The sequence below is a fragment of the Tiliqua scincoides genome, chromosome 16 (genome assembly GCF_035046505.1).
Source record: "Tiliqua scincoides isolate rTilSci1 chromosome 16, rTilSci1.hap2, whole genome shotgun sequence".
Classification (NCBI taxonomy): Eukaryota; Metazoa; Chordata; class Lepidosauria; order Squamata; family Scincidae; genus Tiliqua; species Tiliqua scincoides.
In genome coordinates, this window is record NC_089836.1 from 3,270,583 (window position 1) to 3,298,278 (window position 27,696).

At 47.6% G+C, this 27,696-nt stretch overlaps 1 protein-coding gene and 4 pseudogenes across 4 annotated transcripts in view; 3 read left to right on the plus strand and 2 right to left on the minus strand.

The window, feature by feature from the left end:
* The window catches only part of DNM1 (dynamin 1), a 121,005-nt gene that overhangs the window by 25,817 nt on the left and 67,492 nt on the right, over positions 1 to 27,696 (minus strand). For all 4 annotated transcript variants that reach the window (XM_066610813.1, XM_066610812.1, XM_066610815.1 and 1 more), the window contains one exon: positions 27,337 to 27,450. In XM_066610813.1, the coding sequence (XP_066466910.1) occupies positions 27,337 to 27,450 (114 nt within the window). The remainder of the gene's footprint in view (positions 1 to 27,336; positions 27,451 to 27,696) is intronic.
* Positions 996 to 1,119, plus strand: LOC136635680 (5S ribosomal RNA; annotated as a pseudogene).
* On the plus strand, positions 1,228 to 1,343 carry LOC136635672 (5S ribosomal RNA; annotated as a pseudogene).
* Positions 6,425 to 6,544, plus strand: LOC136635686 (5S ribosomal RNA; annotated as a pseudogene).
* Positions 16,840 to 16,957, minus strand: LOC136635708 (5S ribosomal RNA; annotated as a pseudogene).

Here is a 27,696-nt window from a genome sequence, read left to right on the forward strand (position 1 = left end):
TCAGGGAGCCCCTAGTCTCCATTGAGCCTCTGGCCCTCCAGAGATTTGTTGGAGCCCACACTGGCCCGACGCAACTGCTCTCAACATGAGGGCCACTGTTTGGCCTCTCGAGTGAGCTGTGGGCTCCCTCCACTGCTTGTTGTTTCACATCTGTGATGCAGTAGCAGCAGCAAAGGAAAGGCCAGCCTTGCTTTGTGCAAGGCCTTTTATGGGCCTTGAGCTATTGCAAGACTTTCATGCAGTCATATAAGTTCATCTTTAATATATTCATTTATGTAAATTTATTCAAATTTGAAATGTCAATTAATTCGGCCCCCAGCACAGTGTCAGAGAGATGATGTGGCCCTCCCGCCAAAAACTTTGGACACCCCTGCCGTAGTCAATCTGTTAGTCTTTGTGGTGCTCCACAGAGGACAGATCCATTGGCTATTTGCCACAGTCGAGAAGAAGGGTGCCTTTGGGGGCTAACGTTTTCCACCAGCCTAGGATGAATCTGGAGGAACTAAATGTAGCAACAAGGACACTCAGAAACCAATATATTGCCAACCCACATCCCCACTGAGGGCCCCAGTTTGTGGGTGGGGCTGTGGCTTTTGCAGCCTGGATGCCTGATGATTAAGAACCCAACCAAGGCACGGCAAATTCGTTTCTTGAATTGCCGGCCACCAAACAGCTTCCAGATGGCAGGAGCGCTCTGTTATTTCTGTTCTCTGCTGGGTTTTTTTTTTTTTTACAAGCAGCCTCAAAGCAAGAGAAGCCAACTCTTCAGGCTTGTGAGACAGCAAACTACAGCCTCTTCCTATGGATGCTCCCATTGCATTTCCTTGCACCCAGATCTTGGAAATTCGTTGCTCGTGATGTAAACAGAGCGGGTTGAGTGGAGAGTCTAAATGCTCTTGCTTAGAAGCAAGTTCTGCTGACATCAACATGTTGGCAAAGCTATCTGAAAGACTCTGGTAATCTCAATGCAGGGGTAGCTCCACAGGTGGGCCCATGTCTGGGGCTCATGTATGTTACCCTGCACATGCCCAATCTTGTCTGATCTTGGAAGCTAAGCAGGGTCAGGCCTGGTTAGTACTTGGATGGGAGACCACTTGGGAATACCGGGTGCTGTAGGCTTCTACCATAGTCTTTCCATGCCTGATCTCGTCTGATCTTGGAAGCTAAGCAGGGTCAGGCCTGGTTAGTACTTGGATGGGAGACCACTTGGGAATACCGGGTGCTGTAGGCTTCTACCATAGTCTTTCCATGCCTGATCTCGTCTGATCTCGGAAGCTAAGCAGGCTCAGGCCTGGTTAGTACTGGGATGGGAGACCGCCTGGGAATACCGGGTGCTGTAGGCTTATACCATAGTCTTTCCATGCCTGATCTCGTCTGATCTCGGAAGCTAAGCAGGGTCAGGCCTGGTTAGTACTTGGATGGGAGACCGCTTGGGAATACCGGGTGCTGTAGGCTTCTACCATAGTCTTTCGAGACTGAAGGTTGCCAACCACCATGTCTACACAAGGCTGTGCCCGGCCAACTGTGAGTAGTGGCAGTATTGAACATACTCATGGTGGCCGCTCATCCACTGTCTGGATTCTGGGGGCACCACGGGGTGGGGTAGCTTGCATAGAAACACATAGACTTTGTAAAGCATGGGGAAGCACGCTATTGTCCCAGGAAACCCCCCCCCCCAAAAAAACTGGAGCCACCACTACTCCAACACCGCCTTCTTGAGAGACCGCCTTCTTCCGTATAATCCGGTCCGTTCTCTAAGGTCATCAGAAGGGGTCCTGTTGGTTGTGCCGTCATTGAGAGTGGTGAAGGGAATGGTGGCCAGAAACAGGGCCTTTTCGGTGGGGGCACCTGCACTATGGAATTCCCTCCCTTTTGAACTGAGAGCAGCTTCCTCATTACTAGCGTTCCGGCGGGGCCTGAAGACTTTTTTATTCAGGAAAGCCTTTGAGGCACCATAAGGGCTGTTGCTATAAATTTGTCTTTTACTGCGTGCTATGTATTTTATCTTGTTTTAATTGTTTTAACTGTTTTGTATTTTTAACCTGATTGTTAGCCGCCTGGGGTGCCCTTCAGGGAGAAAAGCGGAATATAAATCGAATGAATAAATAAACACTTCACAAAGGAAAACAGTGTCCGTCGCACATGACTGAATGAACACTTTCCTTGGCCTGTTCATCATTTATTCTGCAATAGCCTGCCTTGCCCAGGCTTCTGAAGTAGGGACTGGTTTATCTGGATAGACAGCAAAGGAGAGACGAAAAGAAAGCTATGCATTCCATTTGCCTTTTGTGCGCATCCGCATGCACTTATATGCACCAGATGCAACTCCGAGACTTGGGTAGGGGCTGAAACTGGAAGAAGTAATAGTCCTTCTTTAATTTTTTTTTTTTTAAAGCTGCTCTCAACATCTCCCCAAGTGGGACAAAACAGGAATGAATGCTGCTTCGTTGTGGCAGGGGCAGAAAACAGAGGACGTCCCTGGTAAATAGGGGGTAATAATTGAGCGGGATGGTAATCCATGTACACGTCGGGGGCGCACATGGAGATTCAAGTTTTTTGGACTTGGATGGGCCAAACATGTTCCTTCTTTTCTGTCACGAGTGGATACGATCCCAGAGACTCAGTTCTCCTTGATTCTCAGCAAGCTATGCATGGCCCAACGAGGCCATCTTGACAACAGCCCTATCAGCCCTAACAGGCCATCTTGACAACGCCTGAGTTTCAAGAGCTGAACTGAAACCTGTCCGCCTGTGGATCACAGGTGAGGAACCTTGCAGTGAAGAAGGGGAAAAAAAGACGGTGTCCTACGGCCTCATTGTCAAGTTTCTTCCAAGCACTTCCAAGTTTGCTTTTATATGCTTGCCAGGAGCCATACTCTGGAAATCCATTTTATACCACAAGCCATTCAGTGTTTCAGAGAAATGGAAGTGGGTGGTCCTTTTTTTGCAAATCCATGAATCATATTCGAGACAGGTCATGTTACTAGTCGTTGCCTTTTCCGCATTTCCCAGCATTAAAAAGTACTTCACTGTTTCTTTCTTTCTCCTCGTCAAAATGGTGCACAGTCCGTCAAGGAAAAAAAAAAAAAAGACTTACCCAGAGGGCCACCCATCGAGCCTGATGACTCAGCAGAGATTGGAGCCCAGGGCTGGCCCCAGCCACAAGGTGGTAGATATTGAGTGGAATCTGGTTGGTTGGCAACCTTCAGTCTCAAAAGACTATGGTAGAAGCCTACAGCACCTGGTATTCCCAGGCGGTCTCCCATCCAAATACTAACCAGGCCTGACCCTGCTTAGCTTCCGAGATCAGACGAGATCGGGCATGGAAAGACTATGGTAGACACCTACAGCACCTGGTATTCCCAGGCGGTTTCCCATCCAAGTACTAAGCAGGCCTGACCCTGCTTAGCTTCCGAGATCAGACGAGATCGGGCATGGAAAGACTATGGTAGACGCCTACAGCACCTGGTATTCCCAGGCGGTCTTCCATCCAAGTACTAACCAGGCCTGACCCTGCTTAGCTTCCAGGATCAGACGAGATCAGGCATGTGGAGGGTAACAGTGGAATAGGTGCAGCAAATTTGGCGTGAACTGTCCCAAATATTTCACCTGTAGACCTAAACTCAGCAGCAACAGTGACAGGAAAGCACCTTCAAGGCACCTCCAAAGCACCCGCTGAATCAGGACCAAGCTGGAGCCCACCTAGCCCAGCATCCTGTTTTCAACAGAGGAGAGCTTTCGAGTGACCCACGAGCATGACACAAAGACTATATTTTCTCCACCCACCCCCCTCCACTGGAAATCAGTGGTAGATTTCCTCTCAATACAGAGTCCATTTCTGGCTTTCAGAGCCCATAGCCACAAGTAGACCCATCCACCAAGACTGCCTCTACTCCATTTTCCAAGTACCCCAGATCAGTGGCCAGCACCACATCCCGTGCCAGTGGATTCTTTACATTCATTCAGAGCAGGTATTTGAGTATGAGCATTGATGCTATTTACGTTCCTTAAAAAAAAAGTTAAATTAAAAAACCCAAAAGGATTTCTTCACAGTTTTGTGGTGTAGCTCTTGCTGGACTGCACCGCTTAGTATCAATTCCAGCTTTCTGGTGGCGCTAGGGTGGAAGCTAGGCAAGGGCTTCCCAATCATGGCTTCCTCCCCACACGTGCACATTAGCTATCCCCCTCCCCAGTGCTAAGGAACGAGGCAGGGGACTAGCATCCATTGTTGCTGCCTGGTCGACTTGCAGCGGACCTCCTGCAATTATTAATTTTGGGAGGCGCTCCGCTATTAACCAGCAGCTCGGCTCTTGCAAAGCACATCTTGCTGGTACCCCAATCAATTGTTTGGGAACATTCAGTGAAGAAACAAAATGCTTTGCAGTACTTTGTAACAAGGCAGCCTAGACCAAGAACAAATGCAAATTATTAGGGAGAGGAGTAGTTCAAAGCACTAGAAAAGAACTGGACGGAACAGCCACAATACCCACAGTGTACAATCAAGAGACCCCCAGTGTTGCGACCCTCCTCGTCTACACATACGTGCCCCCCCCCAACATTCCTGGCCCCAATCTCTCCAGTATTTCCACCCTCTCTGCTTTCAGCCCAGCCTGTTTTATATCAACGCTCTGACTTCATTTCCTGAATGCAGAGACAGGAAAGTGTGTAACGAGCTGCGGAGGGCTGAGGCCTTCAAAGCCCTGGCTGTGAGCCCCCTGCCCATGTGTTAGCAATCAAGCAGTGTGTGCGGTGGCTCAAACATCCCAGCGGCCGCCCAGCCAAAAGGAGTAGGATGGGGTTGGGCGTTCTCAGGGAGCGGGAGGAATAGGTGCCGGCCGGCCTCCGGGAGGGAGATGCAGTCCTGGGCTCGGACCCAAAACGCCTGCATTGCTCATTCTCAGGCATTTCTTCCTGAGTCCGAGGCTCAAAAGGGATCAGGGCAGAGGAAAAACTCCACTGCTAATAGGACATCTGCACAGACTGGGTGTCATTTTCAGATGACTCAGGAGTGGTGGTCACATGAGTTCAGCGCTTCATATATTTATAAAAATTGAGGTGTAGGGCTTCAGCAAGCCAGGAAATCATGTGCCTTCCCCGCACCAAATCTCAGACACATGGAAGCAGGCTGTGATGACTCAGTAGAGAAGGACAAGAGTCCCCAAACATGCACTGCTTTCCTACCACATTACATTCAAAAGGGAGGGGGAAGGCACTCTCCAACTATATCTCTTCAATAGATTGCCTGTAGCTATTTTCTTACTGTAGGGTTCTAAATTTGTTCCCAAATGGGTGGACGGAGGAGGACGTCCCCAGCCAAAACCCACCACCTGAGGCAATGGCCTCGTGGATGGGATCGGCCCTGCATCTGGCAGCTAGTGCCCTTGCTTATAAAGGCATGCATATGAACATGAAGGCATCACGCAGTGTGCAGCCTGAGAGTTCATACACTGCAGGTGCGGAGATGTATTTAGAACCGTCGAAAACCTATTTGAAGACAGTCACATTTTTTTCGACTGTATCTCCAAGCAAAAGAACAAACATCCTCTTGATTTTTCAGCCAATGGGGGGACAGGCTATTTCTGGGTAAAGGGATGCAGTAAGTATGCCATCAGCGATCCAGAGCCTTTGAGAATGTGCAAGGGGTGTGTGCGACTTAAACCGCACTCCTTGGTATGAGAACTGGGGGTGTTTTCAAGCATCTCCCTATGTTCTGTTGTTGGCAACCTTCGGTCTCGAAAGACTATGGTATTGCGCTCTGAATGGTGGTTCTCCCTGTGTATGCTTTTTATTTATTACTTACGGGTTAACTTCTCTCCTACCTTTCTGCTTACATAAGGAGGTTAACTAAATAAATGCATCTAAAAATCAGCTTCGAAAATTAGCAGAGGGCACAGAGGCGGCAGGTAAAAGAATCCTTGATCCTAAAAAATGTTTCTATTCCTCAGTCCCACTGAGTTAAATGGGATTTACTTCCTGGGAAGAGCTGGTGAAAGCACTTGGCTTTACATTAGCTCATTCAGTCAAATGTTGAGTGGTGCTCATTAAATCACTGTATGGGAGAATGAGTGAGATTCCAGGCTCCGATGGCAATCTCCTCTGGCTGATATTGTGTCTCAGGCCAAACTATACATAACTCTAAACACATCATAGTATAGTTATAGGCTTAGATTACTTATGTCTAGGAGCCATGCACGACCACAGTGGAAAACTGAATTTTTTTTTTTTTGCCATTTTCCTGTTGAAACTGCCATTGCAAAGGATCGATTTAACTTTAAAAATCGTTGGTATGTGTCTGTTTTTATTTTTGTTAGAATGAGCTGTCCAAACAGACAGAAACTTTAGCAACAGCAGGACAAGCAGAAATGGAGCTGGGGGCTTTCGGCTTTTAAAGGCCTGGAGTTCATTTACCTGCCCTGAATGTACTGTCCATCAGCAACTGTTACCCTGCACATGCCCAATCTCGTCTGATCTTGGAAGCTAAGCAGGGTCAGGCCTGGTTAGTACTTGGATGGGAGACCACCTGGGAATACCGGGTGCTGTAGGCTTACACCATGATCTCGGAAGCTAAGCAGGGTCAGGCCTGGTTAGTACTTGGATGGGAGACCGCCTGGGAATACCGGGTGCTGTAGGCTTACACCATGATCTTGGAAGCTAAGCAGGGTCAGGCCTGGTTAGTACTTGGATGGGAGACCGCCTGGGAATACCGGGTGCTGTAGGCTTATACCATAGTCTTTCGAGACTGAAGGTTGCCAAGCAACCAGTGTCATTAGGTGACCCAGAGTTATAGTACCATGAGAAAGGGATGACATGCTCTCTCTGTCCATGTTCTCCACACCATGCATACATTTCTGTAAACCGCTCATTCCGCCCAACACTTAGAATGCCTTCCACTCCACAACTTTAACCCCTTGCCAAACCAAATTCCACCTACCCCAAATTCTTCCAGTCACTGCAAATCAGAAAAGCTTGCTAATGGAGAAAAGCGTTGCACTTTTATTTCTTCTCCCAAAACTCAAAATTATTTACCCTATGCAAAAAAAAAAAAATGCACATTTGCTTGGCACAGAAAAACACCACACACTGGCCTTGATAATCACCCCAACGATGAAACCTCAATATAATAAAATCAGGCTCTAGGATTTCCCCAATACCCTAGAAGGGAGAAAGCACTTTGTGTGCAAATTGTGTGTGTGTGTGAGAGAGAGAGAGAGAGAGAGAGAGAATGACCAAACATTCTTTACTGCATCCTGATTTATGAGAGGTTGTGCAATAAAGAGAACAAGAATTACAACATAAAAAAAAAAACAGTCTCTCTCTTGGACACTGGTCTGTTTCCCTTCATTTTGCTTTATTTGCCCCCTTGCAGGATCTGCACTGACAAGTGCTAAGGCTACTCTTGTGACAAGAGAACTGTGACACTGCAGGAACCGGAGAGAAGCGGGAACTCCTTGACTCTTTGCACTTTCCTGACGCTGACCTGATTTATCACTCCTTAAGCTCGTCCTGGATTCCAGCAGAACAGACCATATCCATTGGCTTTGGAGGGTTCCACATGACTGGGCATCTGTCCGGACAGACTTCTTGGAACCGATGAAGGTACTGTCCAGCCTCAACTGGTTGGTACACCCAAGAGCAGAAGAAAAGGCTTGCTCAGTCCTGGGTGTGTGCATAAGGCCCATGCTTCCATTTTGTTTAAACCTCTTATTTTGGAGAGTTACCACCACGGACAAAGTTCAGTTTATGCTTGTTCAAAGGTACAAGAAGGAAATACGACAATTGGTACAACTAGCCACAACATGGTTCCTCTCTTCCTGGCCTGCCAACGAGCTGCTTGACATTTGAACGGAGGTAGTAATGGTGGACTGGTAGGCAGCTTGCTGCAAGGCGTCCCCCCATAAGCTTGAAGCTTCTAACAGTGAACTCCCTAAAGGGTTGGAATATGTATATACTCTTTGCAAGCGATCGTGCTACTGGTGTGTCTCAAACGGGTCATCCGGCTTGCTTGAAAATACTCTGTTGGGCACCCTGCGCTCCCAGAAGTAAAGCAACACTAAAACATTGTAGGCATGGAGTCCACAGACCTCCAAAGCGCAAGGGACGCAACGGGTCTTTGAGAGCGGTTTGTATCAGAGCAAGGATTTTTGAGCCATTTTTGGCTAACTGTAGATTTTGGATCTCCCCTCTTCAGCTTCCCCCTCCTGTGCGCGCTGGTGGGTTTGCATATTGTACATAAAGCCTCCTTTATCCTTGCAGCACCAGAGAGGAAACAGAACACATGGCCCAAGGAACATCTGGAATCGCTACACGGGAGCCGCGCACCAGAGGGAAGGCGACATTCCTCGAGTTTTCATCCAAGGTATGGAGACTTCTTTCCCCCCCCTCCCGCACAACCTTATCCACCAGACGGCTCAGTTCCTGTCGAACTTTGACCTTCTCAGCAGCTGGCAAGCTCCTCCTTCAAGCCTAGTTAGTTTTGCACTGCCACGTCAATTGAGGCAGAAGTGCAGAAGGGAAGCTGGAGAAGGAAGGGAGGGCGCAAAGACTAGAATGAGGGAGGGAGGCAGAATGAGTGCCAGATGCTGGGCGAAGGTGGGGGAAGGCCACAAAGGAGGGGGAGTCAGATCACTCTCGTGGTAGCCAGAGGCTAACTGCTAAGGCAAGTGGCCAACGCGGGTCAGAGAACCCTTGTGGCGAGCTTGGTAACAAATGCCGGCTTCCTCTGCCATTTGCTCTGGACGCCAAGCAGAGGAGAGTTCCTCAGGGCAACCCCCCCCCACCCCCAGGGTTGTATGGAAGTGTTGGCGTTGATGCTTCGGGCCTGAGGGATCCGCTGCCAAGACTTGAACAGATGCGGGGGTCCCAAAAGGAACCCACACCTCTCATAGATGGACGAGTCTTCTGAGCGACTCTTCCTCTTTTCGATGGGCGGCTGTTATTGTAATTCATTTTATTTTCCTCCCCCCTCCTTCCCTCCAAGGAACCTGCGATATGACCAAAGACACCGGGACGATCGCCTCCGGACGCCAGCGCCGAAGAAGAAAGGGGCTTGGTGGTTCGCTAGACTCCGGGGACGAGGGAGGGTGACGAACCCATGGCCACGCTTCTTCCCCGGGCAGCAAATGAAGTAAGCGGCTTCTCCCCATGGGATTTGGTCTGTCCGCCACTTGCCTGCGCTCTCACTGTCTTCTCTCTCTCTGTCTACACTCTGCCTGGTGGCAAGGATCGGGGGAAAGGAATACACCATGCGCCGCGGCTCGCCACCGGATTTCTGGATCACAGAGGCTCCACTCCGTCTGCCCAGTGTTCGGACTACCTGTTCAGGACTACGAGATTGTACAGTAGTCTGCACATTGGTTAGGCTGTGCTGGGATATACCACATACACTGCTGGCACCAGCAGGGAATGGAAACTCCTGCATTGCAAAGGAAAATGCTGCATGCCAATCTCACCTCTCCGGCCCCCCCCACCCAGCCGCAAACACACATCTTTTCATCCCTTCTCCAATCTGCAGCTTGACCTCTCATTTTTCATTCTCTTGCTCCATTCCTCTGCCTGTCTCCTCTTATAGGCAGCTCCCCATCCGCTTGTGAGGCGCATGCAGACCTCAGCGGCGATTTCGGGATAGCACGCTTTCTCCTCTCGATTCGTGTCTGTGCAAGTAGGGAGGTTTTGCAAAAGCAGTGTCATTTGCCTGCCAGCCTGCTTTAAGAAGCATTCTGGGGTTTACTGGGAGGGTGGCTGACGAAAGGAGGAATGCAATGTTGAACTAGACATCCTTTCGAGAGAAACAAATCAAAGCTTGCAGCCAGGAGCTTACGAGAGAGTCCTTTCATTTGTGTTCCAGGCTCTTTCATTAGATGTGGCAAGGAAGTTTAAAAAAAACAAAACGAACAGGTGAGTGAAAGGGGGAAAAAACCCACCAAATTGTGATTGCAAGAAATAGAATGAAAGAAAGTGCATGGGAACAAACGAGTGGGAATTCAGATGATGGACGAGTGCATGAATGATAATCGGTACGAACAGCTACTGCGAAATCTGTCGGCGTTGTGACAGAAAACAAAAGATGTGCTCCGGTCCTGGGTTTATTGTGGCATGAGCTTCTGCGAGCATCAGCTTCTCCCCTTAGATACCCAGAGCGGCCCAAGGTGTTGCATCTGGCGAGGCTGTCACTCACGCCAGCTCATGCTGCAAGACACCGTTCCGTCTAGAAGACGCCACGGCGGTTTTTGCTGCTTCTCTCAGATGGGGTTGAGGGCAGACACCGACAGCAAAACTGTGCCAAAACTCAGTTCTGCGGCTGAACTGTCCCTCGTCGCAATTCTGCCTCGATATCCGAGGAGGCACAAGCGACAGAGAGAGAGAGGGTCTTTCAAGTGGTTGGCTGGGGAGCGCAATGCACTTCCACGCAAGTGGCTTTTGCAGTAAACAAAGGCTTATTTTAGCCAGCTGTCACTTTTCCTGCTCAGCATCCATGAGCCCCCACCCCCCCGTTCCCTCCCATTTTGGAAAAGTGTGGAATAATTGCCAATTAGCGAGAGCCAAGCACGTTTCAAAGAGAGCCAAATTAGCTTGTGTTCTTTGTGCTGAAATCCTTCTACCTGAACATTTTTGAAGAGAAAACCAAACCAAAGGCAGAAAGAAGCATCCGTTTCATGCTAGACCAACACTGCTGCCATTCTACAAGATACTCTTAAACTGAACACTCAGGTTGAATAAAAAGGCACTGTGTGCTGGGTTTTGCTATGCCGAGGAGGGTTTAATTTAGGCCAGGGCTCAAGCAGGTTGCTTACTTGCTGAACCATCTTCAGTTTCAATGCCAGGGAATACTTTCAGAACATCTGACCTGATAATTGAGTGCCTTTTGGGCATGTACAGAGAGTCATGCCACCATGGGCAGAGGAAGAGGCTTGGGGTGGACTTCAGCTGCAGCAGTTCACATTTCAGAAATTAAGCGCTAGGAAAAGATCACAGGTTTCGACAAGAATAAATCCATCCCATAACGGAGGACCTCCAGAAAGTCTCCGTGATGGAGGCCAAACCACAGGCGTGTACCAACTCAGCACAGAGACCAGGCACAGGGTGAGAAATCAAAGAGCTCCGTGGTGACTATGCCAGCTGTGCGGAAAGGGTAAAACATTTATGCTCCATTCTCAGTCACGTAGCTTCTCAAGACTATGTGACATGGATCGCTGATGTAGTCTGAAGCACTTTTATAGATTGGCTTTTGTAGACAGCCAAGAAGAGGTGAATGGTAGGATGAGGCTGGAAAAGCCACTCCATATTTTTCCACGCCTGTTTTAAGCACAGGATGGCACATTAAGAGTGTGTTGGCACAATTATCATCCAACCCTGCAGTCCTATCCAAACTTTGGAGGGAGTAAACCCCCCCCCCGAACTCAGTGGAATTTAATTCTGAGTAATCATGCATGGGGTGGGGGAAGAAGTTGTAAATAACCTAGAATGAAAGGCTGTGAATTTGCAAAAGCTCCCTTCTCATCAGTCACACACACACACACACACACACACACATCATCCCATGCATGGCTGGGAATACAACGAACACCCTAATATTAAGAGTGCCCATCAAAAGAGAACATTTGCATAGACGTTTCGAAAAATAATTCGATAAATACGTGGAGGAAAAAACAGTGATTGTTCAGGGACTGGATGACTACCAGATGCTGGGGACTCACATCTGGAGACAAATACTACGAAACCTGGCTCGTGAACCTCCTTGAGACCTGCTCGCTACAGCTATACAGAATGCTGAGTTAGGCCACTGGACCAACTTAGTTGCACAATCACATGTTATCGTTTGTGTGTACTCTTTACAACTGTCCCCCACCCCAACACACACATTTCTCAAGTGCTGGGAGAATCAGAGCAGCTTTTCCCGAGTCGGGTCTCCTTGGAAGGAGACAGTGCGGAAGACGGGAAGGGGGAGATCTTTCTCACTCCTCCACGACAAATGCACGAGCTGAGCAAGTACGATGGGGTGCAGCTGGAGGAAAGCACCACAGAGCAGCTAGAGCGAATCCAAAAGCAACATCAGAACTCTACACATTTAACGCTGTTTATCACCCTGAGCCCCTGGGACAGGGTGGGCTATGAATCAAATCAAACAAGTAAACAAACCAGACCTCCAGCCAAAACCCAAACTGCTGCTTCATAGCAGCTCTTGCACAATATTACTCTCCACCCTCATCCAGAAGGAGTCATTTTTGCTCTCTGTAGAGAGGGGAATGACTCACACCCCAGGTGCTTGGAAAAGCCAATAGCCCACAACATCAACAACCAGGCTATACCAAGTTTTTGAAGAAAGATGTCTTTGCATAACAGGACTGCTGGGGAGTAATCGGGGTGGGGGGGGACAGACGGACACAACAGAGCACTGGGACTTCTATAGCGGAAGTGATGATGTAATCAACATGAACAGAGGCTCTGCGGAGAAGTAGCAGGCTCAGCAAGACACAAACTGAGAAATTTGTCTAGGGGCCTCTGTTAATAATATCCAGGGAACCGCCTTTCCCTTTCTCTGATTCAGTATAATTGCATTAAGGCTATAGGCCTATGCAAATTGAACACAATAGGACTTGAGAAAACATGTAAAGCTGGCACTCTACCAGCACAATTCTATGCAGGTCTACTCACTGGAGTAAGTCCTGTTGTGTCCAATGGGGCTGACTCCCAGGAACGCTTGTATTGCTGTGGCCCAACTCAAAAATCAGATGCTGTATCTGCTGTCATTACCCTGCAAACAGCTCAGCTCCTGTAGTTTGCAAGGATGTGTAAATATAGGCAGATAAATGTTTGAGAGTTTTTTTTTTTCTGGTTATTATTCCTTATAAATAAATAAAATGCTACTTCTTTTTAGATCTCCGTTTTTTAAAAAGTCTGGTCCACCTAGGTGGGTCCCAATAGAGTGTATATTTTAAAAAGTGGGTCCCAGTGCTAAAAAGTTTGGGAACCACTGAGCTAGAACTTTAAATGATGTATAGAACGTTTTAAAACAGAAATAAGTGGCAGGAGAAGGGAGGAAAACACCCCAAAGAAGAAATTTAAAATTAGAGGGTTTTTTTTTTGTTATTGTCTTATTGAGATATGGATATAGGGGGTCCTGCATTTCAAAGTTCATCACAGAGTTGTTTTCACCCAAGTATTTGCCACCTTATAGACAAAGCGAACCCCACCAAAATGTTTCAAAGAGAACATAAAACGCTACTCCAGCAGATGCCCATAAATACATCTGGAATCTTTTTTTTTAAATAAGTCTTTCCAAAATATATTTGATATTAAAAAAAACAAAACAAACAATTATGAGGGCTGTGAAAAAGATACGTTCTTATGTGCCTGTTGTCACTGCATCTTGCTTTCTTTTTCCATGCGTTCCAGGATCCATCTTTCTTATTTTTGACATGGATATGATAGACAGGACTCGGGCTACAGTTTCAGAACCCTTTGTTTTGCACACATTGGAACTAGCTGATTTGCTTTCCATTCTGGGATCTGATGGCATACAACAAAAAAACAGGTCCCAGGCTTTTTTTTGCAGAGGTTTCTATTGTAGAGACTAAAGAAACCCTCCCATTTTCTCCGTTGCATTTTAGCATCAGCACAGGATTCCTCACGTTTCAATTTACCTCTCCCTCGCAGCCCCTTCTGAACCTGCCATTCTCCCTCTTCCTTTCTAAGGTGGTAGAATGAAGGCAATCATAAAAGGAATTGTTTAAGAAAATAGAGAACTCCCGAACAGACAAGAAGCTACAGGATGCACGTTTGCAGCAAATGGAGAGCGCTCTCCAGCAAAATGGGAGCGCTTTCTGCGTCTCCCTCATCTGTAATGCAAATGTTAAAACCAGACTGGGCCGGAACGTCTCTTTGATTTGGAAATGGTTCTTCCATTGGTTTTTATGGGGCTGCCAGATGTTTACCCAGAGTGACACGGATTATGCAGGCTGCACTCCCTGACTAACTGAGCAGTAGACAATGGAAGCAAGAGGCTCGGGGACTGCAAACTACTTGGGTGCTGCAGAGTTTTTAAAGAGGCAGGTGCCACCTCCGGGGGGGAGGGGAGGGCACAACCTGGCAACCCTATAAATCAATCCAACATCAACAAAATGAACACCTGTATGCACAGAGTACAAGAGAAGCTCAAAGGTAGTTTTCATGTCATGTATAAAAATGCCCAAAGGCTGGATATTAGGAAGCGTTTTCATAGCTGCAAGACCAGTTGGGCAATGAACTGCTTTCCCCAGGGAAATGATGGAATTTCCTTCCTATTTCAACTTTGGGCATCTTTTGGGGATAGCTACTGCTGCAAGGAAGCTGCATTAGGCAGCGGTTGGCAACAACCACACCTGTGTTAAGCATTAGAAGCCATTTACTCCTCTTAATGAACTTAATGAACCAGGGGCTCAGATCTCACAACCGTTCTGGTTTGATATTTCATCTCATTTCTTGCAAAGGTTCCTGGTTTCTGCTAATGACCGGCCAATAACACTGTTTAGGAGCCCTCCAGGAATGGAGAACTTCTTGGTGGCACTCAAAATGAGCCTGATTAAAAGGAAAACAAACTAGCCTGACTTAAATAAAGGGCACAGCATGAAGGTTGGCTAGTCTGTTTTTTCAAGAGCTGGCACTGATGCAACAGGCCTAAATTATGCAGGGAATGGACAGAGTGGATAGGGAGATGCTCTTTACACTCTCACATAATACCAGAACCAGGGGACATCCACTAAAATTGAGTGTTGGGCGGGTTAGGACAAAAGAAAATATTTCTTTACTCAGCGTGTGGTCGGTCTGTGGAACTCCTTGCCACAGGATGTGGTGCTGGCGTCTAGCCTAGACGCCTTTAAAAGGGGATTGGACAAGTTTCTGGAGGAAAAATCCATTATGGGGTACAAGCCATGATGTGTATGCGCAACCTCCTGATTTTAGAAATGGGTTATGTCAGAATGCCAGATGCAGGGGAGGGCACCAGGATGAGGTCTCTTGTTATCTGGTGTGCTCCCTGGGGCGTTTGGTGGGCCGCTGTGAGATACAGGAAGCTGGACTAGATGGGCCTATGGCCTGATCCAGTGGGGCTGTTCTTATGTTCTTATGTTCTTAACTCCCAGAGTTGTGGTTTCAGCCTAGCATTTGTGAAATGCTCACTGGTTAACAGGGGGTATTTTCTGAAGTGGAAAATTTCCCTTTTTTGGCCAATCAAGTGCCAGCAGAACTTTGCTTGAAAGAAGCCGTTCCACAGCGAGTGCCTTAAGCCATACTCTATGACACTATGGCTCTCCAAAGATCAGCCATCCAGTCCATTGGAAGGCCGGCTATGGAAAAGAAAACAGAGCAAATCCAAAAATAAGAAGGGCTGTTGGACACGGGGCAGAGCTAGGAGTCGGCTTTCCGCCCCCGCTTGGCAATCCCATCCCATCCATTTCCCCGCTACACACCAGCAGCCTCTCCCCACGCAGCAGGCAAAAACCCCAGGCCTGCCATGGCTTTGACACTTGGCCCTCTTTAAGACCCTTTTGCGTTCCAACTCCTTTCTTGAGAGGGGGAAAGAAAACAAGGCAGCTTTTGCGGGAAAAGCCTGGTATTTCACTAATGGGGCCCAGATGTCTCCACACAGATGTTTCAGGCTACCCATGCCCGACCCTGATGCATTACGGGGCAAGGACAAAAGCAGAGGTGCCCAGTTTAGCGCTATGGTCATCCTCCAGCTTCTCCCATTCCACCCGTTCAGAAAGGGGAAGCGGAACGCCGAACAGCTTTTTAGTTCGGACGGTTCAGGGAGGAGGGAGGCTTCTCCCATCCCAAATCCTCAGCAAAAAACCAAACCCCCCCCCATTTTTATAGAAAGAGGAGGAAGGGTGGGCTGCATGCACATTCCTCTCCCCAGCACTTAACATGTAATTCATGGATTCCTCTGTAAACTTCAAAGATGCCTTGCTTCCATTTAAAAAACAAGGGGGGGGAGGACGAGGACATCAGCATACACTATATACCTACAATACAAAATGGTTGGCAACCTTCAGTCTGGAAAGACGATGGTATAAGCCTACAGCACCCGGTATTCCCAGGCGGTCTCCCATCCAAGTACTAACCAGGCCTGACCCTGCTTAGCTTCCGAGATCAGGAGATAGTGTTCAGTATAGGGAGATGGTTGGCAACCTTCAGCCTCAAAAGACTATGGTATAAGCCTATTGTATTGGCAACCTTCAGTCTCGAAAGACTATGGTATCGCGCTCTGAAAGGTGGTTCTGGCACAGCGTCTAGTGTGGCTGAAAAGGCCAATCCGGGAGTGACAATCCCTTCCACACCGGGAGCAAGTGCAGTCTGTCCCTGCTCTGTCTCCCTGGCTATGGGCCTTCCTTCTTTGCCTCTTAGCCTCAGACTGTTGGCAAAGTGTCTCTTCAAACTGGGAAAGGCCATGCTGCACAGCCTGCCTCCAAGCGGGCCGCTCAGAGGCCAGGGTTTCCCACTTGTTGAGGTCCATCCCTAAGGCCTTCAGATCCCTCTTGCAGATGTCCTTGTATCGCAGCTGTGGTCTACCTGTAGGGCGCTTTCCTTGCACGAGTTCAGCACCCGGTATTCCCAGGCGGTCTCCCATCCAAGTACTAACCAGGCCTGACCCTGCTTAGCTTCCGAGATCAGACGAGATCAGGCATGGAAAGACTATGGTATAAACCTACAGCACCCGGTATTCCCAGGTGGTCTCCCATCCAAGTACTAACCAGGGTTGACCCTGCTTAGCTTTCAAGATCAGACGAGATCAGACAAGATCGGGAGATAGTGTTCAGTATAGGGAGATGGTTGGCAACCTTCAGTCTTGAAAGACTATGGTATAAGCCTACAGCACCCGGTATTCCCAAGCGGTCTCCCATCCAAGTACTAACCAGGCCTGACCCTGCTTAGCTTCCGAGATCAGACGAGATCAGGCATGTGCAGGGTACAAAAATCTAGAGGGAAAAAAAATGCAGGTAGCCTTGTTGGTTCATTAGGAAACCAATAAAAACAAAAGCCATAGTACAAATCCTTCTTTAGGATCAATTAAGAAGTAACAAAGGTGTGAGCAAGCTTTTAACCAAACCAAAACTTTTTATTAGGTGGGTGTGAGGTGAAAATCGGGGGGGGGGAGAGAAAGAGGAGGAAAGGATGCTGCAAGACATGATGAAAATGTCTCAGAACCCAATCCCATGCACGTCCACTCAGAAGTAAATCCCATTAGAATCAATGGGGCTTCCTCCCAGGAAAGCGTGGATCGGATTGGGCTGTCAGTCAGCTGTTTCTATAGCCTGAGGATGGAGCGGCAGAGACATCCATTGGTCAGGCTGCACTCGGCGCAACAAAATCTTTTCATGCGATTTCCATAGCTGGACGCCAAGATCTGTCAGTTAGTCAGAAGCTACCAGTTCATTGGGTGGGGTTTGAAACAACCTATCTTGGGGCATGTGAAAATGTGCTTCTTAAATGTGTCCCCGGCAGCAATGACTGAAATGAAATGACGGTCCATTTTAAAACGCGAACTCCCTAAGAAAGCATCTAATCCCACCCGCTGTTTCTTTTTGCACCAATCTGTTGGGCTTTGTGGATTTTTAAAAAAACATCAATCATTTATTTTTATTTATGTATATTGTATTGGCAACCTTCAGTCTCGAAAGACTATGGTATCGCGCTCTGAAAGGTGGTTCTGGCACAGCGTCTAGTGTGGCTGAAAAGGCCAATCCGGGGATTATTGATTATGATTTTTAACCCCACCCTGTCCCAAGGGGTTGCAATATTTCAAAGCCAAATAAACAACAACAACTAAGATTCCCAAAGATGACAATGAAAAAACATTGTGGTGGTGGTGGGGGAGGACAGGGGACGGACCTTCCTAGCCCTCCAAATCAGCGCACAGTTTTATAACATTCCGGAATATACTCAAGCTGAGCATTTGACAAGTCTCCAGGCAGAAGGCAATATATAATACCACCACTGAGAATATTTCTTTTCCGTCCAACGGAGAGCTGGGTAACCGTGGATAAAATTTCCCATGAAAAATTATGTCAAATCCTAACTATCCCAATTATTTTTCTTTTAAAAAAAAAATTGCTTCCCTTTCTAATATGTACAGAAATCGTTTTGTAAGAGGACACTGTAATTCTCCTTTGTTCTTCTTTACAACGGACCTGTCTCTAGAGGACGTACATGCGAGTTAGGATTGCCCACTCTGACTGAAGCTAATCCTGGCTATTTTTTGTTTGTTTGTTTGTTTGTTCCAACATGTTGCAATAGTGGAAGTTCTTGGAAGCCCTGCAAAGCTCTCCAGGACCGCTTTTGGTAGTCACTTGGAGATTGATGCTCATTCCTACAAGACCCAAGGCCAATCCTGGAGAGTTAGCAACCCTAATGTGAATACATATCCTGCCATTTTACACACTGAGGGCCCAAGTCCATTTAGAAATGGGCTATGTCAGAATGCCAGATGCAAGGGAGGGCACCAGGATGAGGTCTCTTGTTATCTGGTGTGCTCCCTGGGGCATTTGGTGGGCCGCTGTGAGATACAGGAAGTTGGACTAGATGGGCCTATGGCCTGATCCAGTGGGGCTGTTCTTATTCTTGTTGGTAACCTTCAGTCTCGGAAGACTATGGTATCGCACTCTGGATGGTGGTTCTGGCACAGCGTCTAGTGTGGCTGAAAAGGCCGATTCAGGAGTGACAATCCCTTCCACACTGGGAGCAAGTGCAGTCTGTCCCTGGTCTGTCTCCCTGGCTAAGGGCCTTCCTTCTTTGCCTCTTTGCCTCAGACTGTTGGCCAAGTGTCTCTTCAAACTGGGAAAGGCCATGCTGCACAGCCTGCTTCCAAGTGGGCCGCTGAGAGGCCAGAGTTTCCCACTTGTTGAGGTCCACTCCTAAGGCCTTCAGATCCCTCTTGCAGATGTCCTTGTATCGCAGCTGTGGTCTACCTGTAGGGCGCTTTCCTTGCACGAGTTCTCCATAGAGGAGATCCTTTGGGATCCGGCCATCATCCATTCTCACGACATGACCAAGCCAACGCAGGCATCTCTGTTTCAGCAGTGCATACATGCTAGGGATTCCAGCAAGTTCCAGGACTGTGTTGTTAGGAACTTTGTCCTGCCAGGTGATGCTGAGGATGCGTCGGAGGCAGCGCATGTGGAAAGTGTTCAGTTTCTTCTCCTGTTGTGAGCGAAGAGTCCATGACTCGCTGCAGTACAGAAGTGTACTCAGGACGCAAGCTCTGTAGACCTGGATCTTGGTATGTTCCGTCAGCTTCTTGTTGGACCAGATGTTGGACCAGCATCCATACAGCAGCAATGCAGCCCTGAGGTAAGAAAAGACTTACATCTCTTGGCACGGCTGCGTCAGAGCTAAGAAGCTGGATAGGGTTGGAACCTCAAAATGCTAATTTATATTTTGACTTGTTGATAACACATTGATCTGGTAGTTCCGAGAGTGGCTGTAGTTGGTCAGCACATTTAATGCCTTTGTACCAGTGACAGAGGTTGCCGGTTCATTTCCAGGCTCAATGCAGTGTTGGTTGATCCTTAAACAGCCTGGTACCACATTATCAAGGGCCAACTGTGCTGTTGCAGTCTCAAACTGGCAACACAGACCTTGCTCTCGGGCCTAACACTAAGGCTGCCATCCTACACACGCTTAGTCGGGAGTAAGCCCATTGGAACTCATGCATAAGATTGCACTATAAATCTGATTTGATTGATGGGTACCAGATATAGGGCCTTCTCAGTGCCAGCAATGCAGTTGTCGAATGCCCTTCCTGGGTAGATCCACCGGGCCTCCAGAGTTGCCCAAACCTCCCCACACACTCTCTGTTTTGAAATGAGCCTAAAATACAGTTTTATTCCTTTCAGGGCACAATCCTAAACCAGGTCTGCTCAGAAGTAAGTCCTATTTTGTTCAATGGGGCTTACTCTCAGGAAAGTGTGGTTAGGATTGCAGCCTTGCAGCCCAATCCTATGCATATCTACTCAGAAGTAAGTCCCACTGGAGTCAATGGGGCTTACTCCCAGGAAAGTGTGGACAGGATTGGGCCGTTAGACTTGTAATAACTGGTGTCAGTGCAGTCGGCCTTTACAGTCTTGTCGCTTTTGTGCCGTTTGCTTCATTGTACTGTATTTTATTTTTTTAATATTTTATTTCTGTGCGCGCACGCATGCGTGCGCCGTGGGTTATCCCCTCTTTCAAAGGTACACTGCTTTGTGAAATTATGTTTCCACATTATGTTTCACCATTAAAAGGCATGGTGTAAACGGAGAAAAAAAACACTGTGGGATGTTGTGGTGGCCCTTCTTTAATCCATCCGTCACCCGACTCTTGGTTTTTTAAATCAGTGGGCCACAGGCTGCCACAGAGTCCATGGATGTTGCGGTGGCTGGAGCAGAGCCTTCAGTTAGGTGCAAGCATGCCACAAGTGCTTCAACAAGAGGCTAGCAACTGCTCCAGCTAGGGACAAACGCCAGCCAGGCTTGGGCACTGCTCCTTGCTATGAGACATGTGCACCTATGGAACATCGGAGATTCCGGCGCAGTGACTGCTGAAGAAAAACGACTTCTGAAAGCGTCCTTCGCCGCTTGTCTTCAAAGTCAAAAGATACGATCGGTGTGGGGAGCAAAACCCCAGGACTCTCCAAATTCCTACGGAAAGCCGACAGCCTCCCCAAGCAAGTAGGGTCTCGCGACGGACTCCAAGTGAAAACTGCTTTCTTTTCCCTCCAAAGAGGCCAGAGTTCAAGGAGGGGAACTTATGAAAGAGAGTGAGTGTGCGCGCCGGAGAATGCAGGAGGGGAAGGAAATACAAACATATTCCCCCCTGTTCCCTCCTCCCTGACTAAAACAAAGACCTCTTTCTTTGGTGCAGCTCCTGCCCCATCAGCACTTGGGTCTCCCTGCATTTATTTAAAGGATGGTGGCTGGCAGGTAGCTGTTTTAATTAGGCAACGCTGCCTCTCTTACCATCCACCCAGAAGGGAAGCCATACAAATCTCCAGCCGGTATTCACCCCCAAGGGCCGCCCTTACCCAAGGATTTTTTTTTTAAAAGGCACTGTGCTATTTCCCCACATCTTAGCCCCCAATCCTTGCAGCTGGAACTGGTTAAAATGGCTTATGCCTCTCGACCACAGTTGTTCCCACCACCTCTGAGCAACTGGAGGGGGGGGGAAATTCTGGTCACCTCTGGAATCCAGATGCAGAGGCCAATTTGAAATTTAAAGCCAATGTTTGAGACTCTCCTGCTCCCCTGCCTGCACACCTAAATTTGAAGGGGGGATAGCAACGCCGGGAAAGCTATTTGGGAGGTTTGGGGCTGCGGCAATGGACTGACAGCCCTCTGCTCAGAAGTAAGTCCCATTAGAGTCAATGGGGCTTACTCCCAGGAAAGTGTGGATAGGACTGGGCTGTGAGTTTGCATTGCGGCAGGCTGTCCTGGAAAGTGCAAGCATTACTGATTCATGCTTGCCTGTCGGACTGCCAGGCCAGCATTTCAGAAGGAAGAGATGCTCTCTCAAGAGCCTATCTGCCTCAAATAAAAGACCATCCATTGTGTTTAGGGGGGGTCCCTGAAATTCTGAAAGGTGACAGTCCTTTATGGTAAATCCACGTGCATTGAAATATGGAAACCTAGCACTCAGGCTGCAAAACAGGGACTGACCTCACTTTTCATTTAGCTCTAGAAAAGCTAGCTAAGGGCCAATTCACACATTAAATGTTATCAAAATGAGCATATGGGGTGAGATATGCACACAAAGAACATAAGAACAGCCCCACTGGATCAGGCCATAGGCCCATCTAGTCCAGCTTCCTGTATCTCACAGCGGCCCACCAAATGTTCTGAATGGTGATCACACGACAGACCGTGTAGTTCTCTTCTGGGGCTGGAACACATTTTTACACAGCAAAAGCAACAAAGCATCTGTGGCCCCTTGTAATGGAAATGTGCAAGATCCCTCAAGGAGATAGGGTGTGATGTCAACATAGGCTCCTTGCTCTGGAAGGCAAGCATGGGGTTAATCCCAGGGCTTTAACTAGCAGTGGGTGCGCCGTATAGCGGTAGCCACTAGAGGCAACCAGGTCAATAAGGGATGAAAGCAGCACCTGATGAAGTGATGAAGTTTGTTGGGTAGTAGGAGGAGGAAAGGTTTGAGAGAGGGAGGGAGAGGTTGACTGAAGGGTTAATGAACTAAACACTATCTCCTGATCTTGTCTGATCTCGGAAGCTAAGCAAGGTCAGGCCTGGTTAGTACTTGGATGGGAGACCACCTGATAATACCGGGTGCTGTGGGCTTATACCATAGTCTTTCGAGACTGAAGGTTGCCAACCATCTCCCTATACTGAACACTATCTCCCGATCTTGTCTGATCTCGGAAGCTAAGTAGGGTCAGGCCCGGTTAGTACTCGGATGGGAGACCGCCTGGGAATACCGGGTGCTGTAGGCTTATACCATAGTCTTTCGAGACTGAAGGTTGCCAACCAGGACTAGTGGAACTGCTGATGGACTAACTGACTAATTGACAGATGGGTGAATGGACTTCTGAGGACTGCTGAGACTGCTGGAGACACTGGAGATTGCTGTGTAGCTGCTACTCCCAAGACCTGCTGAAGACCAAGGTGTTGCTGTGGTGGCTGGAGAAGCTGCTGGCAGAAGGGGAGAAATAAGGAGGACCTCTGCAGGTTGAACAGGTGAGCGACCCTGGTGATGGGGTCCAGCAGTGCAGTGTTGGAGAATGAAGGGGAGCTAATTAGCTGAAAGTGGGCGTAAGTTCTCTAAGTGCAGCTTAGACTGGGAATCTGGCAAAACATCCCGTAAGAATACTCAGGGCCCAAACCGATACCATTTTCCAGTGCTGGTGCAGTTGTGCCATTGAGGAAGCAACCACAGGGGCCTCTTCAAGGTAAGGGAACATTTGTTCCCTTACCTCGGGGCCGCATTGCGGTTGCACCGGTGCTAGGAAGTTGGATAGCACTGGGCCCTGAGACCCAAATCCTAACCAACTTTCCCACACTGTGCCAATGAAGCATGTGCTGTATCCTGCAGTTGGGGGGCAGTCACGGAGGCCTCCTCAAGGTAAGGGAATGTTTGTTCCCTAACCTTGGAGCTGCACTGCCCTTACCTTAGTGCTGGAAAGTTGGTTAGGATTGCGCCCTCACTGATTAACTATGGCACAAAAATAGGGAGCCCCAGAAAGGCAGATTACAAATATCAAAATAAACAAAATGGAGGAGGAGAAAAAATCTGTTGCTTTAAGGATCCAGAGATGCTTTGCTGTTTTTCTGCCACAGTGATCCCTGCCTGGAGTTTTAATTTAGATTTTTGGTGGCATTTTATGAGCACTGTGACATTTTCAAAGTATTTTGAACAAGGTCCTCTCTATTCCGGGCTTGTTTCATTATTTTAATTTCAGACGGATCGTGCTTGTGTTTTTAAACTTGGGTAATATGGGTTTAAAGTTTTTTAGACTGCTCTTTCAATTTGAAAACTGATGTATTTTACTTTTATTATTATTCGGATAAGCCGCCTAAAACTTTTTCCTTTTTTTTTTTAAAGAGGCAGGCTATAAATCCATCCAACATAAATCTCTTCTGTGATTTAAAAAAAAAAACAAAATTGGATCAGCACACATTTTCTTTGTAAGCCTATCCCTACAGCAAGTCAGGTCTGCTGCTTCAACTATGACAACTGGATGGGTTTTGACCTTGCCTCTGACTTGCAGCGCTATCCCACCAAAGGTTAAAATGCAGTCGGGACATGCTTTGACCCAGATAAGCCTTTCAATTTAGGAAGATTCCCCCCCCCCCCCAGTGTTGAATCTAAAAGCCTTTCTGTGCATTTTGCTTTCTCTGTGGGCAGTGTGCTTATTACAGTGTGCTTATGTTCAGGAATGTAGTCAAGGGGATCAACTGTTACCCTGCACATGCCCGATCTTGTCTGATCTTGGAAGCTAAGCAGGGTCAGGCCTGGTTAGTACTTGGATGGGAGACTGCCTGGGAATACCGGGTGCTGTAGGCTTCTACCATGATCTCGGAAGCTAAGCAGAGTCAGGCCTGGTTAGTACTTGGATGGGAGACCGCCTGGGAATACTGGGTGCTGTAGGTTTAGACCATGATCTCGGAAGCTAAGCAGAGTCAGGCCTGGTTCATACTTGGATGGGAGACTGCCTGGGAATACCGGGTGCTGTAAGGCTTATACCATGATCTCGGAAGCTAAGCAGGGTCAGGCTTGGTTAGTACTTGGATGGGAGACCGCCTGGGAATACCAGGTGCTGTAGGCTTATACCATAGTCTTTCGAGACTGAAGGTTGCCAATCATGTTGTCAATGGGGAATGAGAGGTGGTGTACCATAAGGATTTCTCCTATAGCAGGAGCAATGACTATCAGCGAGAGTGCTCAGGTGTTTTTCAGAAGACTGTGGCTCAACTTTCTTATTGCATACCTGGCTCAGGTATAAAAGAAAACCAAACTACACAGGTGCACAAGACCTTCTCTGAGCTGCTAAGCTATCTTTCCCCATTTCACAGTGTTGTCATGCTACTGTTGTGGGACTTGGGAATGTGGAGGTACTGTGCAAAGGATAAAATGCAGCTATCTTCCCTAATGGAAAAACTCTGCCTTTTTGTGGTTTCAACCAATGGTTCTACTATGTTCTATGCTCACAAATTGAGTGAATGGGGGACTTCTTCTGCTTTTTAACATGCTTGTAAGTATCTGAAAACTGTCAATGTATTCCCAACTTCTTCTATAGCAGGGGTGCCCAAACCCCGGCCCTGGGGCCACTTGCGACCCTCAAGGCCTCTCAATGTGGCCCTCAGGGAACCCCCAGTCTCCAACGAGCCTCTGGCCCTCCGGAGATTTGTTGGAGCCCGCACTGGCCCGACGCAACTGCTCTCGAGTGAGGGCGACTGTTTGACCTCTCGTGTGAGCTGTGGGATGAGGGCTCCCTCCACTGCTTGCTTTTTCATGTCTGTGATGCAGTAGCGGCAGCAAAGAAAAGGCCAGCCTTGCTTTGTGCAAGGCCTTGTATAGGCCTTGAGCTATTGCAAGACCTTCATTCATTCATATAAGTTCATCTTTAATATATTCACTTATGTAAACATACGTACATTTATTCAAATTTTAAATATAAATTAATTATTTTCTTCCCCGGCCCCTGACACAGTGTCAGAGAGACGATGTGGCCCTCCTGCCAAAAACTTTGGACACCCCTGTTCTATAGGATAAGCTTTTTTGCCAGCTATCTTTCCGACTGCTTGCACTGCAGCCCCCTTATCCTCCTGTGAACTGTCCTCGCGGCACTTTCTGATTTGCTAGCATGTGCTAGCGTTCTCTGCGAACTGCAATATCTAGAACCGGGCAAGTAGGCGAGAAGGTAACCTGTTTAAGGGACTGTAATTTCAATCTCTGCTAGTAGGAAATGAAGCCCTTATAGTAAAAAGAAACACTTGGTCTGATCTCCCCACCCCCAAACATAGGCTGGACAGAGGAAATCCTTGTTAGAGTCTGATTTATTTTCTGCACATACCAGTCTGATTTATTAGACAGACTCCGGCTAGGGAATTTTCTATGGAAAAGGAGTCATTATGGTTCATTAAAAACAATACTTTTTTCCCCCCTCTAGATTTTCAGAGCACTATAAGCATGAGTGCACTGGACAATTCCAAGCTTGGATGATACCTTTGCGTGAGCGTAAATGTAAATTTAATGTGCAATGCAAATATAATGTGAATAGCACATTCACATTTTTACATTTCATTTTCCTTAGACCACCTGCTTTTGCAGGTGGGGACATTTCCCTTATACCCTCTACCCATCCTAAGGGGGTAGAAGCACCCTAGACCAGGGGTCTCCAAACTTTTTGGCCAGAGGGCCGCATCAAATATCTGGCATAGTTTTGAGGGCCGGAAAAAAAATTTAAATATAAAATTTAAATAAATAAATTAGAGATGGAACTTAGATGAGTGAATAAATGAATGGGTGGGCTCATTCATTCAACCTCTCTGGCCCTCAGAACACCCTCCAGACACAATCAGAACACAGTTCTGGTCATGTTCAGTTGAGTGGGACAGAGGCTTTCAGGGGATAAGAGGTTGGCCGCGGGCCGGAAAGAGGCTTGGAGTTTGGAGGTTTGGAGACCCCTGCCCTAGAACGACAAGGAATGGAAGGTTAATTTTCATTGCAAAATGTGAAGGGTGAATGCAGAATTAACTCCCTTGCTTGCAAATGGTTTGGACAACTGGATATTCAGAAACACAGATAAATCTATTTTAAAGAAACTGAGGCAGGAGAGCAAAAACTGTTTTCAAGACATAGGAGCCAGCAAGAATTTCTAGGAGCCAGAGTAAAGCAGACACCTGCACAAACTAGTGAAAGGAGTTTTCGACCCCCTGAGCAACTTGGATACCAACTGCCAGGGCCAAATATTTAAGCACTAATGGATGTTTCCATCAGGCTAAATGGCTACAACAAGCTACCTGGATGTTGCCAAACCAGGACACTGGATTATTCCAGTATGATTTACAATGTCACATTGCATCTAATTTCTGATGTGTGGGCGTTATCTAGGAGCTCACACAGTGTCTTTTTTCTTTTCTTTTTTGGTGACTTTTAAAAACACTGTTCCAAATTTCAAGTTGGCATCTCATCATAAACCTTCCAAATGATGGAAGGCGGAGCAGACAGAGAGAATGGAAAAACTGGATCTTGAGTGTGGAAACGATCGCACGCAAGTTCACCATGCAGCCAGATCAACCCAGAGACACCAATATTAGCTCAAAATGGAAATGTGCGACTCAGCTTGCTGATGTAGGGCTAAATGGTGAAGGTGGAGCTCAGGACAAGTGCGCAGAAGCAAATGTTTCAGATCACTGAAATGGGAACAATTTATGGCACTGTGGAATTAAATGGAAGATTATGGCATCCAAACACTTCAGAGTTCCTGTCCCTTAGAAACAGTGATTAGTTCAGAAGTAACAGAGCGGTGTCACTAGGGTTTGCATCGCCTGATACGGGAGCCAACCTGTCACCTCTATGATGGACCTCCTCCCATGCAGTGGGTGGTGCAATGCTCCAGGCGGTGACCATTGTGATCTACCATTGCCCTCTCCCTGCTGGTTTTTTGGCTGTAACATTTGATAGAATAGAGATATTTCAATGTGGTTTGTTTCATTGCATTCAGCATGAAGGTACGCATAGATTGATATATAACATGATGGTATTTGGAAGTACCAAGATTTTAAAAATTTTGGTGAGGAGAGGCGTCGGGTCACACCACCTGCACCACCCTAGTGACACCACTGGTAACAGAAAACAGCAAAGTTGGCGTCCTTACCTCATCGTCCTTGTACCACGAGAGATTTTCAGCGGTCAGAACAAACCAGTACTCCTTGGAGCCTCCCTTCATGATGCCAATATTGTTGATGGTGAGCCAGCCCTTGCGGATCACCTATGTTAATAAAAATGTATTGTTATACATGGCGGCGACGGATTGAACGACTAGGTAGAGAATGGCGCCACACACAAGCGGAGCAACACAGCAAACAGCAGCAGGGCTGATCCACCCAGCAGCTTCTCAGACATCCTCCACGGAGGAAGGACCTGAGCCAGCAAGCTGAGACCTACTTCTGAGCAGGGGAAAGAACAGATGGGGAATGCTAGGAGGCAGGTAATAGCTTGTCTATCTTATGAATCA